The following is a 13876-nucleotide window of genomic DNA, read 5'->3' on the forward strand; positions in this document are numbered from 1 at the left end:
TGAGTTATTGCTTTTACATGTTTCTAAAAGTAAGAACCAACAGACGGTCAACCCTTCTTTGGACGTAAATCAAAAATTGGATAGGTATCTGCACAGGGTCCGAATTAACCTAATTGGGGTCCAGGGCAAAAACTTCTTTGCCCCCCCCCCCTCTGCTTCAATACTTCAGTAATGAAGAACCGATTCATTACTGATTTGGTTTGGTTATATTAACGTCCCGTTTGAAGCAACACTAGGGCTATTTTGGGACGGACGTCGTAATTTTGAACCACGATCAGATGACGAGGACGACATCTGAGCTGGCACCCGCTCTCCACACCACACCACATGAACGGGAGGACGTTTGGTCATAGACCCCCTTACACGACGGTTCTTCGGTGGAATCGGGTCACGAACCTGAAACCCACCGGTTACGAAGCCGAGACCTTACCACCAGGCCACCACTGCCGGATTCATTACTAAAGAAAAATAAAACGTAAAATAAACTTTCTATTCGATTAAGTGGTCCCTCTGATGTGGGGGTCCGGGGAAACTGTCTCGTATACCCCTGCCTTAATCAGGCTCTGTATCTGCACCATGGATGTTATTTCTGTGTATAATAACGAATAATAGTTAATAATAATAACGAAGCAATAGTTAAAATTTCTGAATATACCACGAATCAAGACTAAAAAAAAGACCATTATATAAAATATTCTCATTTAAACATAATCTGACGCCCTCATTAAAATAAAATTTATTCTCCTTAATTCACACTTAATTAAATATTAACACTGATTATTAAGTTAGATTAAACTAAACCTGAACTAAAATCGTAAGTTAAAATGAGCCTAAAATTTCAAAGTCCAATGCTAGCATATCTCTGCACCCAACACCCATTAACAACCAACGATATGAGTCCTGACTTTTACCGCTTTTTCCTCCACCTGCTCTATGGACAAGACTGTAGACTGTAGATCTATATCTGGTAGGAACTAGTTCACCCTAGCTCTTGTTGGAGATGGTCATGGCAAGATACTGAAGGCAAAGCTCTCAGCAATCCATCATTACCGGGGATAAGCTCCTGCCAGGGCCAGACGCCCCGTCAAGCCAACTCATTCAGACGAACTTCTCTGAGCAGATTTTACTCAAAATCTGACAGAAATCTGAAAATTTGGGGTAAAGACTTTATACCAAGTTTTAACCGTCTATTTCAAAACGTTTTTAAGTTCTCTTTGTGACAAACAGACAGACAGGCTGATGGACATTTTCCAAAAATATCCTTTTCGAAGTCAAGGAGCTCTGAAACGTGGGGATTAGTCAAAATCTCGAGTTGGAATTTTCTTCGAAAATTTCCGTCTCTGTCTGTGACAAAGACAACTCAAAACTCATAAACTGGTTTGAGCTGGATGGTTGAAATTCGGTAAACGATCTTTACACCAAATTTACAGATATCTATCAAATTTTGAATAATACGTTCAGTGGAATGTATGTTTCAAAACGTTTTTAAAATACGTTCAGTGGAATTCCGGCTGTTCGAATATAAGTTAACATGATAAATACAAAACGAAGAGAGCTAGAAAGATAAAATTCGGTGCACAGAATTAAAATGTATAATTCAGACACTTATAAAATTTTGAGCCAAATCCATCTACAGGTTGGTTGTCTGTCGGTCTGTCCTTTCAGGAATAAATAAACTCGATAATTCAAAAATGCAAAGATTTAAATATGTCATATTTGATATGGGAATTTGTGACTATAAGTGCAACGTTGTGTCAAATTTTTGTTTGAATCGGTTGAGAAGAAAACCTGGCTAAAACCACATATTCGATTTTTGGATGCTATTAATGCATGCGAGGGATTTATCGCCAAGGATGCCATGATAGGTTCAATAAAAACGCTAAATTCCGCAATGCAAATGCTATGCAAGGCACTCTCTGGCACAACAAGTTTATTAGAATATATGTGAGAAAGTTTTTGGGAGTTTTTTTTTTAACATTTTTTACATTTTTTGGGAAAGTTTTTTTTTTTACATTTTGCTTTTCTCTTCATGCAAAACACATTATGCGATGTGCTCTTTAATTGAGATTTGTCTCAACAAAAATTGAATTAAATGCGTCCATTTTAAAAAGTAATGAATTTCTTGAAATGGTTTACAAAAAAAATTGAGTTTCTTACTTTGAAATTTTCCACAAGATGTGATCGGAGTCCATAGTTTAAGAATGCTCATTTTCCCCACAGATTCTCCAGCCAAATTCATCTTGACAGAAAAGAATAATTGCTGTCGCCGCTCCACTATTCAAAGACCTAGAAGTCAAGGAACCGTTATATGTCAATTGAACTAATTCTCTCTCATCTTCTTCTTTCAGATCAGCAGCACCCAATGAATTCTTTAGTCTACAGTTCGACAGAAAAATGCTGACTATCAATTTTTCCTGCAGACATTCCGGCCATGCTTCGATAACCAGCCATAAAGGCTTCGTCTTTTCTCCGAGTCCTGCAGATATAAGAAAGCCTACGGTAGCACCTAAAATAATATTGCAATAAAAAAAAATATTTGAAATTTTCATACACAAATACACTAAAACACTGAAAGGTATCAGATATCATAGTAGGCCATTATCTTCACGTATCAATATATAATCCATTATATATCACTGCAATTCAAAATATTCCTTACGATATCATTGATGAATCAGTTACGATATCATGAAATCATTGCAATTTCCTTAATTGCATTTGTTAATTGCAATTAAGGAAAAGTAAATAATTCTGGCGTATCAAGTGTATAGTCAAAGTAGGCAAAGAGATTAAGTAGAGAGTAGAATCGGCCATTATGACCTACCTGTTATTCCTCCACTGTGTCCACCACAGAAGAATCCAAGTAATGCTCCAACACCAACCAAAATGCCATCTTTGACGAAATTTCTGTCAACTCTCTGCAAATTTTCTTCCTCGCACACTTTTCGAATATAAGGCAGGCCGATTTCAAGCAAAAGTTCCATTTTTTTTCATACTTGAAAGGAATGAATAAAAAATAGTAAAAATAAAATAAAATAAACAAGGAAAAAAGAAAGGATGCAACAGGGAAGCAAACAACATTCTTGGGCAGGCAATAAATTTAATAAATGATTCTACTTTAAATTATAGATTCATCGTTAAAAATGGCCAAAAAAAAACACCTTTTTTTATTTTTATCTTATATATGACTTTACATCTACAGGGTGGTTATAATTAAACCTCCCCTATAAACAGCATCATAGAACGCAAACGGGTGAACGGATTGCAACGAAATTTGGTATATAGATTATACAGGAGATGAGCTCACGGAATTTCGAAAAATATTTTTTAGTTCCAAAATGTCCACCAGATGGCGCCAGATTACATTTAACACAATAAACGACCAAAGCGAAATACAGAAACAATATTAACGATCCTGAACAAGAATTATGTGTAATAAAATGAGAAACCGGGAAACACTGGAAACTCCATAACGCTTCATGTGCGAAGCATCACAACTAATCTGTTACGATCTGCTGTTGAACACACTGCTCATCGACTTGAAATTTTGCAGGGGAATGTCACATGGAGCGCCTTTCCCTACATCATCCTGGACATGATTAACAACTGCTCCTCTTGTGCCATTTCGTCCTAATCTGTTCTCGATTCTGCAAACTGAATTGTTTTTCTCAAACAGCGTACTGTTATTTTTTTTTTCTTACCTTTACTTAATGTGGTTCGATGACAAGGTGATCAGAAACTAGTCAATAAATGTTAATATTGTTTCTGTATTCCTTTTTGGTCATTTATTGTGTTAAATGTAATCTGGCGCCATCTGGTGGACATTTTGGTACTAAAAAATATTTTTCGAAATTCTGTGAGTGGATCTTGTGTATAGTGTACATACCAAATTTCATTGCAATCCGTTCACCCGTTTGCGTTCTATGATGCTGTTTATAGAGGAAGTTTAATTATAACCACCCTGTATATATGCTTTAATTAATGTTGTAATTATTTTATATTTAATTGATTATTTTTTACTGTTTGCCAAAAATATCTGAAAAAAAAAGACTGTTTCGAAATGTGATATTCTATTATCTGCTATTACATTTTCACAATAACTACAAATGAAGCAAACTAGATGGATAAATTTTGGTACACAGATTTAACATCTTAAGTGTCGGTACCTAACAAAATTGAAACCAAATTCGAGAAGAGGTTGTCTTTTGTCAGAGTTTTTAGAAGTATATAAAACGGGATAACTGAGTGACTTAAATATGTAAAATTTGTTATGTACATTTTTTTTACTTCAATTATAGTTCTGTGTCAAATTTTGTTTTAATAGGTTGAAAAACAATATTCAAAATTCACGTTCAGTTTTCTGTTGTTTTAGTTTTAACTGACATTTCAGCAATTAATCACAAATTATCGAACGTTTATAATCGCTTTCGTTACTATTATTCACCAATTACATGCAGTTAATAAAAGGCAAGTACATTCATTTATTAGCGAATATGCGAGAAAGTTTCGGGGAGACCATTTCCGTTAACCTATTGTGTATTGCTATGTAGATATTTTAAGAATAATTTTAGAGATATTTTTTTTTCCGAAGTCTTATTTTGTTATGTTTTTTCTCGTTGTAAAATATCTTTGCTCTCACCATATTTCTGAACTGTATTTTTTTCCATTTTTCTTCTATGAGGCACTTGCCCATTTTAATCGCAACTATTATTATTTTAATAATATTTCCAATTTTCAAAAAATTCTAGATTCGAATAAATAATTATAACTTTAATGAGGGTTAAGATGCAAAATATTGCGCAAAAAAAATCTATGTAAAAAAATCTAGAAAATTATTTTTAGTTATGTATTTTATGCGTATCAAGTAATCTACATCAGGGATTTCCAAGCATTTAGAAATGCTACTCGTATTTTGCTTGCTCATATACGAAATATAGAGAAAATATTGCATTCGTCAAAAAAAATCGAATTCGAAGAATTTGATTAATTCGTTAACTCGGTTTGTTATTGAAAGAATTCACCACCGATCATACAATGCTGTTATTGCATTTAGATATTCCCTCCCTTGTGAACGATGCCTCATCAGTGAGACTGTAGACCTGGTTGGTGTGTTATTGAAAGGATTCACCACCGATCACACAATGCAGTTATAGCGTTTAGATATTCCCTTCCTTGTGAACGACGCCTCATCAGTGAGTCTGTAGACCTGATTGGTGTTTTATTGAAAGGATTCGCCATCGATCATACAATGCTGTTATAGCGTTTAAATATCCCCTCCCTTGTAAATGATGCCTCATCAGTGAGGCTGTAGACCTGGTTGGTTGTTGGTGTGTTATTGAAAGGATTCACGACCGATCATATTATGCTGTTATAGCGTTTAGATATTCTCTCCCTTGTGAATGATGCCTCATCAGTGAGGCTGTAGACTTACTTGGTTGGTTGTTGGTGTGTTATTGAAAGGATTCACCACCGATCATACAATGCTGTTATAGCGTTTAGATATCCCCTCCCTTGTAAATGATGACTCATTAGTGAGTCTGCAGACCTGGTTGGTGTGTTATTGAATGGATTCATCACCGATCATATAATCCTGTTATAGCGTTTAGATATCTCTTCCCTTGTGAATGATGCATCATCAGTGAGTCTGTAGACCTGGTTGGTGTGTAATTGACAGGATTCACCACCGATCATACAATGCTGTTATAGCTTTTAGATATTCCCTCCCTTGTGAACGATGCCTCATCAGTGAGGCTGTAGACTGGATGGCATGCACAAAGGCTAGAAAAAGGGAATTTGTAGCTGGCTTTTGAAGATACCAGTGTGCAAAAGCATCAGAGCTGCATAATTACTTTATTCAAGTGCCTGAGAGCAATGTAGTTAATATAATTATGCATGTCTCTTTCAATCAGATACCTTGCAGTGGAAAATTCAGCCAAGCTGGAGTATAATTCAAGTATTTGATTCTTTTGTGCCAAATATAGCTCAATCAACTCAATATGCAGTGTCCGTACCATTCACTCACAATTCTTTACTATTTTTTCGAAGTAACCCTAATCAGATAATCGCCAGTATGTGTCCAAAGAGCATACGTGGGAGTACATCCCATCAGATATCGTTTATACGTACTAAAATGCTCGCTTGTTACATTTCAAACCCCGTACACTGAATGCATATCCACTAGCTCCGCGTTTGTATAATCATTCATTCTACTATTATTGAGTAAGAGTGTGAAATGAAAAATATTTACAAGAATGCTTGAAAATCCAGCTACGTGCTGAGTCATATAACCTGTTTCACGTGCATTCCTTACATTGCTCACCCCACCTAGAAATTTTGACCTGGTACCGAGACACCTATATTCATCATCCGTATGTTTAGAAAACACCTCTTTTGTTTCTTTATTTTTATTGCCTTTCGACACGAATCGCTTGTTTGCACATTGTGCTATTTTTTGTCGTGTTGTTACATTTAGCTTGATGAAGATTTTGAACACATATCACAGTATTGCAAATTGTGCAAGAATACGTCCAGAAAATATTGACAAGCATTGAGCCAAAACCCACAATGGACGGCAATACGAAATTCTGAAATACTTGATCTAAATATTATATAGTTTCATAAATACATTCAATTCTCAAAAAAAGAAATTTTAACTTTTGATGGAATTTCTTTTACATCGTTAAAAACTCTGTATAAAGCTATTCAAAAAGAAAAAGAGATTTAAAATATTTATATCTATGAATAAAGTTATATATAGACACTTACGGTACATAATCAGATAGACGATATTTAAAAATTTTATTTCATGCATTCAATATGAAATTCCCTTTTTTTAGGCGACAAATGTAGAAGTCAATTTCTTGCCACAATTCGATCTCACAGATATTGAATAATTGTGAGTGCACACAAGCTGTGTTTTTCTGTAATCCCATAATTAAAGCTACGTTCGGAAGCAATTTGATATACGATCACCAGTGCTTTTTCCTTTATGCGCAACTATCTTCTACGAATTTCTTATTCCTACTGCAAATCTATTTATGCCAAAGTTAATTTTTGTAGAATTTGAGAGTGATTGTAGGCTGCATTACAAAAATGGATTCATTCTTTGTCTACTGTGTCACACAAAACTTTTTCCGGAGCGCAGCCGTTTCTTAAACAAACACAAGCGTTCTTTTCAGGGAATTATCCGAATACATAAAATAAAACTTTAAACTTGTTCTTTATCCATTTGCGTATCATTTGTGTCTTATTTACTACACAATCAGAAATAAATATTTCGAATCAGTTCCCTCCTTTCAAATAATTTACCCATTGCGCATCGCTCCTATATTATTTAATATCGTTCATCAGAAATAAATATTTTAAATTACTTCCCTCCTTTCAAATAATTTTATCCATTGCGTATCGTTTTTGTCTTATATACGATGGTTCATCAGAAATAAATATTTTGAATAAGTTTTCCTCCTTTCAAATAATTTTATCCATTGCGTATCGTTTTTGTCTTATTTACTATCGTTCATCAGAAATAAATATTTTGAATAAGTTCCCTCCTTTCAAATAATTTTATCCATTGCGTATCGTTTTTGTCTTATATACGATGGTTCATCAGAAATAAATATTTTGAATAAGTTTCCCTCCTTTCAAATAATTTTATCCATTGCGTATCGTTTTTGTCTTATTTACTATCGTTCATCAGAAATAAATATTTCGAATCAGTTCCCTCCTTTCAAATAATTTACCCATTGCGCATCGCTCCTATATTATTTACTATCGTTCATCAGAAATAAATATTTTGAATAAGTTCCCTCCTTTCAAATAATTTTATCCATTGCGTATCGTTTTTGTCTTATATACGATGGTTCATCAGAAATAAATATTTTGAATAAGTTTCCCTCCTTTCAAATAATTTTATCCATTGCGTATCGTTTTTGTCTTATTTACTATCGTTCATCAGAAATAAATATTTCGAATCAGTTCCCTCCTTTCAAATAATTTACCCATTGCGCATCGCTCCTATATTATTTACTATCGTTCATCAGAAATAAATATTTTGAATAAGTTCCCTCCTTTCAAATAATTTTATCCATTGCGTATCGTTTTTGTCTTATATACGATGGTTCATCAGAAATAAATATTTTGAATAAGTTTCCCTCCTTTCAAATAATTTTATCCATTGCGTATCGTTTTTGTCTTATTTACTATCGTTCATCAGAAATAAATATTTTGAATAAGTTCCCTCCTTTCAAATAACCCTATATGTAAAATTGTTTTCGTTTATTTGAACCATAAATAATTCCACATTTCTTGGCAGATCAGAACGAAATTGGAACTCCTATAGCTTGCTGAAGTCTTAACATTTTGAAAGAATATCTTAGACAATAAAACTCTGGATGATGTGGTGTAGTGTGGAAGTTTGGTGAGGAGGTGCCAGCTGAGATGTCGCCCTCATCATCTGACCGAGTCGTAAAATTACGATGTACGCCCCAAGGCAGCCCTTGTTTTGCTTTAAAACAGGACGTTAATATAACAACTGAACTTAAGCAATGATAAAAGTGTTTCACTAAAAAGAGGTGAATTAGCTATAAAGCGTCTTGATATTTTTCATCATAAGTTTCCGTCATACAAAAATTATGTTTACAAAATCTGTAAAAAAATGGCATTTTGGTTATACCAAATTCATTTTCGTAAAATGTTTACTTCATCTATCAATCAATTCTATTAAAATTAATTTGTATCAGTTTCTATGTTTCACGCAATAATCTCAACAGCACAAAATTTGGATACAAAATTGGATAAAATACCAAGTACTATTTTTCGAACTTACTGGAAACAAATAACTCATTGTTATATACAAACACGTGAAGCAAGTAGAATTCATATGGTCTGAGCAAATACATTATCTGTGAGACTGGCAATTAACGAGTGTGAGAATGGCAATTTGACCTATGTCTACCAAACAGGCCGTAGATGCAACATGTAAATGTGCACCTGGGAGGATATTTTTTTTTGAAATTTTAATTAGAATTCTGATCAATTAAAAATTAAACCAGTGATAGTTTCCGAAAATATTGTAGCATAAAAACAAAACTAAACCATTTCAAAATTTAAAAAACTAATGATATCAATTTTAACTGGCATGCAAATTTATATATATATATATATATATATATATATATATCAATATATTAACTTGCTCCTCTGAAATTCAAACAGGTTTTTTTTGTTTGTTTGTTTTATCAATTGTTTATACGTGTGATCTTTTCTTTCATTTTTGAATTCTAAAGAAATAAAGATTTTATTTAACACTTGCGTAGTTTACGAGACAAGTAAGAGAGTCAAGTTTATAGAATACTGCGGAAGTTATAGAATACCAACCACAAATTTATATTTTTAATAACACTGTGACGTCATGGGACTGGTCTCCATTAAAAAGATTCATGTACACAATGAATGGATTTGAAATAATTAAAATAAAACGGTTTTAATGTCTGACAATTTGATATAATCATGGACATAATGTTACATTTAAAGAGTCCTCTGAATTTGAATATATCCAATATCTCCAGCCTGGTCGCCAAGGGTGATTAATAATAAGGGTGACAGAGTTCGGTAGCCACAACCATTCATAGATTTCAAAAAACAAAGCGTGATAAGCCCTTAATGATCGTCTACCCTTTCCTTTCCATTTCGAGAAATATTGCAAAATGAAACTTTGACACAGCCTTCACCCTCATTAAGTCCAACGATTTCGCTAATTATCCCAAACTCGACTAACCAATCAAAATGCTTTTTCATTAATGAACAAATTCTACTTATATTGTTGTAACCATACTTTTATTATACTTTTGTTGTGATAAGATGTTGTTCATGAAAATTGATTGGCATCACTAAATCCATCTTATACTAGCCGCCTTCGGCAATTACATTAATGACATTAAAATGTCGGAGAATTTTACTGAAATAAATCTTACATAACCGAAGAAAGTATTATTTTAAATTATGATGTCATAATAATGGTAGAGCTTTCTGATGGATTAACTATACTTGAGAAGTAAGTATCAATGATGATATAAAACAGAACATATGCTCTTACCAACTACTGGAATACATCAGAAGCAATATTAAAATTGGAATGTCTTTCTAAAATATTATAAGTAAAAATGATGAACTGATAAACAAAGTCAAGAGATTTCTATCTTAGGTGTGCGAGGGTCAATCCGATTTATTCCTCCAAATTTAGAATTAAGTTCTTTTTGCCACATTATGAACATTTCTTATTTTTATTCATTTATTTGTTTTCTATTTTGGTTTATATATTGTTACGAATCTGTGATGCTGCTACCCTGCATAGTTGATTCCATCATCAGAAAGACTGTTTTACAGTCATCTGTATTGGACGGAGTCCGGGTGTCGCGTCGGAGGTCCCAGAGCTTAGCGACAAATTTGGCGACTTGGCGACGAATTTGGTGACTTTGGCGCCAAAATAGATTATACCCGAAACATCGAGAATTTTCCCGATCCGTCCATTGGGAACCGAGATACGCCTCGAAAGTTCCTGATTGGTTGCGAGGCTTCTAACCCCGCCTCCTGATACCTATAAAAGGAGTCAGTCTGCAGCTGCAGTGTAGTAGTCGGAATCGACGTTAAACAACGGATCTTCCAGAGATTAGCAGAGCAGCGACGGAGTCAAGCTAGCTAGTGCTGAATTAAGCTGTGCGCGACTATCTGCAGTAGAGTCTTGTTGTGTGAGGCTGTGTGCACGTCTTGGCTGAAGATAATTGTCTCCTCTATGCTGTATATAGTTGTCGTCTTTGTGCTGTCCTGTGTGTCGTAGTGTAAATAAACGTCGTTGTTTTATTTTCTACTGCCGCCTGGTGATTGAGCGTTCTCCACACCATATCACTTCCACTATCCAAACAAACCGAGAAATTTTGTAACAATATCTTTATTTTATTTCTCATAATTCCACCTTCATTTTATTTTATTAAATTTTTTGTATGTGTGCGGCACCTGATGCAGGCTATTATGCTTGAGTACGCTTATAGTATTTTTTTTTTATTACTTTCTCGTCTGCGTAGTATAGAGAAAGTATAGTAATCGAACTCGAGATTCTGTCGAATTTCAACCTTTCAGACCACCCAGAGTTTGAAAAGCCAGTTTTTAAAAAATGTCCACCTGTCTGTTTGTCTATAACAAGGACAGACAGAAGCTGGACGGATACGATCTAAAACGATCGTATACTAACGAATACGATCTTTCTATCAAATTTCGAGCAAACCTGCTCAAAGAAAGTCTGTCTGTTCAGCTATAGAGCTAGATAGATAAGATTCGGTACCCAGAATTAACATCTATAATATATACACTTCCCAAATTTTGAGCTAAATCCAAAAGGAGACTGACCATCTGCTAGTCTCTACTTTCAGAAACATGTAAACATGATGACTGAAAGTCGCAATGGTTTAAATACATCAACTTTGATATTGGATTTTGTCACTACAAGTGCAGTTTTGTGCCAAATTTTTGTTTCAATCGATAGACAAAAACATGTCTAAAGCACGAATTGGATTTTCGGATACTAGGGTACTCGGTACTTCGGATACTCGGATGCCAGGGATTAATCGCCTAATAACTCGCCAAGGATGACACGATAGATTCAATTGTAATGCTAAATTCACGCCAAAAATTAATATTTCATAGCTATTGTACGCCAATGGGATGCAAGGCGTTCTGTTGGATCAATACCTTTATTAGAGAGTATGCGAGAAAGTTTTTGGGAGACACTCCCGCTGTTTTATTATTATCATTATTTCTCTTAGTTCATATCTGTTCATATCAGAGCATCGCTATGTTTTTTTTAGGAAAGACATTTTCTTTACTTCTAAATTTCTGATCATTATTAATGGAGAGTTTTCTGGCATAAAGCCGCTGTTGGCACGTACCATATAACCAATAAAATACTAAACTATTTGAAAAGAGAAGAAATTAATTGAGCACGAAAATTGGCGAAATAAGTATAGTTGTTGAAGTTGGGGACTCTATCTTTTATTTTGCAATGTCTCTCGAATTTGTAGGCAGAAATTGCAGGTGACTTATTTAGAGGTCGTGAGCTTTCATACGAAGTAAAGTTTCAAGAAATCTGTACATTAGATATTTCATTAATTGATTGTGACTGGTGAACTCTAATAAGGATTTTATTCACAGATTGCTTTTGAAATATCAAAACTTCTCTCATAATGATTAAGAGCACATTGATTTGATATGTAATTCACATAATCATTGTTGACATTAATTTCATTTGAATTTAAAAAGGCAAAATCAGTACAGTTTTTGTGGATGAGGAAATGGTTCCTTGTCTTTATCTCCGATTAAATATTTAGAAGATTCAGTCGATACACTCCGATATGGCCTCCGTCGTTCCAAAGGGATATTTATATGTTGTTGCTTATCTCCCTTAGACTGAATTCCAGCTCAAACCAAGTCCAAGAGATCGGAAAAGAGGGGTGCAGTAGCTTCTGAGGGTACGAACCCGTGAACACCCTAGGGCAGAAGTCTGGCTTTAGATCATATGAAGATGACACTCACACACTCGCTTGCACAAACCCTTTTTACAGCGAGGCTCTTTCACACACCTCACAGATAGAACACAGGGTAGAGAACAACCATGCCCGTACCAGGACTCAAACTCGGGACGCCCTTAAGGTGTATATATACACTTGAAACTTCGAAAATCGTTCAAAATATCGAATATTTTTTTATTGCTTAATAATGTTCTCTGATCCTTTGGCTTTCAAACGATACCAAGATGTTGGCAATATTCGAAATATTTCTCGAGTTATAATTATTTTTCTTGAGGTGCTTTCATTAAAAACTCTAGTTACGGTGTTTTTAAAACTCATTTTATGAAGAATGATATTTTCCCACTATGTTGCTTCATTCGAACAATCATAACTCGACAAGAAATGAACCAAATACAGTTATTTATATATCAAAATAATCTGTATGAAATAGCGGATGTTTTGTGCCTCAATCAAAGTTATATTTATAGAAATAAATTTTTTATAGCTGTTTAAAAGTTAAAATGACAGAAAAATTCTCGCTTTTTCTATTCATCGTTGATGAAAAAATTATTTTAAAAAAACTATACTTTTTTATAACTTGTTTGAGGCAGACAACATGAAGACTAATGTTAGGCATAATTTCCATCTAGAATTGTGTGTCTGTACAAATTAGAATTTAAGATATAATGTTTCAAAAAATAGGCTAATTAGCTCATTAAATATTATTTAATTAATTAATAATTAGTGTAATATGGTTTCTTCTCACTGAAATGAGTTTAAACATATATTAATAACCTACTGTGAAAAAACTGGATTTTTAAAGTTAAAATTTAAAAAAAAATCTTCAAGTGTGTACGTACACCTTAAGCCAGGACGCCGACTACGGGAAAGACTCACGACCCTTAAGCCAGGACGCCGGCTAATATTTATATAATGATAGAATAGCTGGTCACCGGAGGTAGCTATAGTTTATACAGTGTGTTCCAATAAAGTAAAATAAGCATTTATTTTTCAATTATTATTGCAAATAGATATTATTGCAAAATTAATAAATTCTTCCATAATCTCATCAAATAAGGTAACCAAATAAAAAGACTTTGGTTTCTATAAAGGGCAAAAATTTAAAAAATTTACAAAATTAAATTTTCAAACAGACCCAGTAACGAAAAATAAAATGTCAGTAAGTAAAATGTTTTTATTACACAAAATTATAAGGATACAAAGTTTTTGTAAAATTTTCTGAGTTGTTACAAAGCAAATTCATTTATTTAGATCATTTTCCTATACGATGTTTGTATTCCATTGTAACTTTTAGGGAG

General features: G+C 33.8%; 1 protein-coding gene across 1 annotated transcript in view; it reads right to left on the reverse strand.

Annotated features, from left to right (window-relative positions):
* Nucleotides 1-2165: 2165 nt before the first annotated feature.
* Nucleotides 2166-13876, reverse strand: part of LOC129976483 (uncharacterized) — a 37604-nt gene continuing 25893 nt past the window's right edge. Inside the window, exons 2-3 of the mRNA XM_056090091.1 lie at nt 2825-2995; nt 2166-2506 (exon numbers count right to left, since the gene is read on the reverse strand). Of these exons, the coding sequence (XP_055946066.1) occupies nt 2196-2506; nt 2825-2984 (471 nt within the window). The 5' untranslated portion in view covers nt 2985-2995 and the 3' untranslated portion in view covers nt 2166-2195. The remainder of the gene's footprint in view (nt 2507-2824; nt 2996-13876) is intronic.

Source organism: Argiope bruennichi, chromosome 7, assembly GCF_947563725.1.
Source record: "Argiope bruennichi chromosome 7, qqArgBrue1.1, whole genome shotgun sequence".
NCBI lineage: Eukaryota > Metazoa > Arthropoda > Arachnida > Araneae > Araneidae > Argiope > Argiope bruennichi.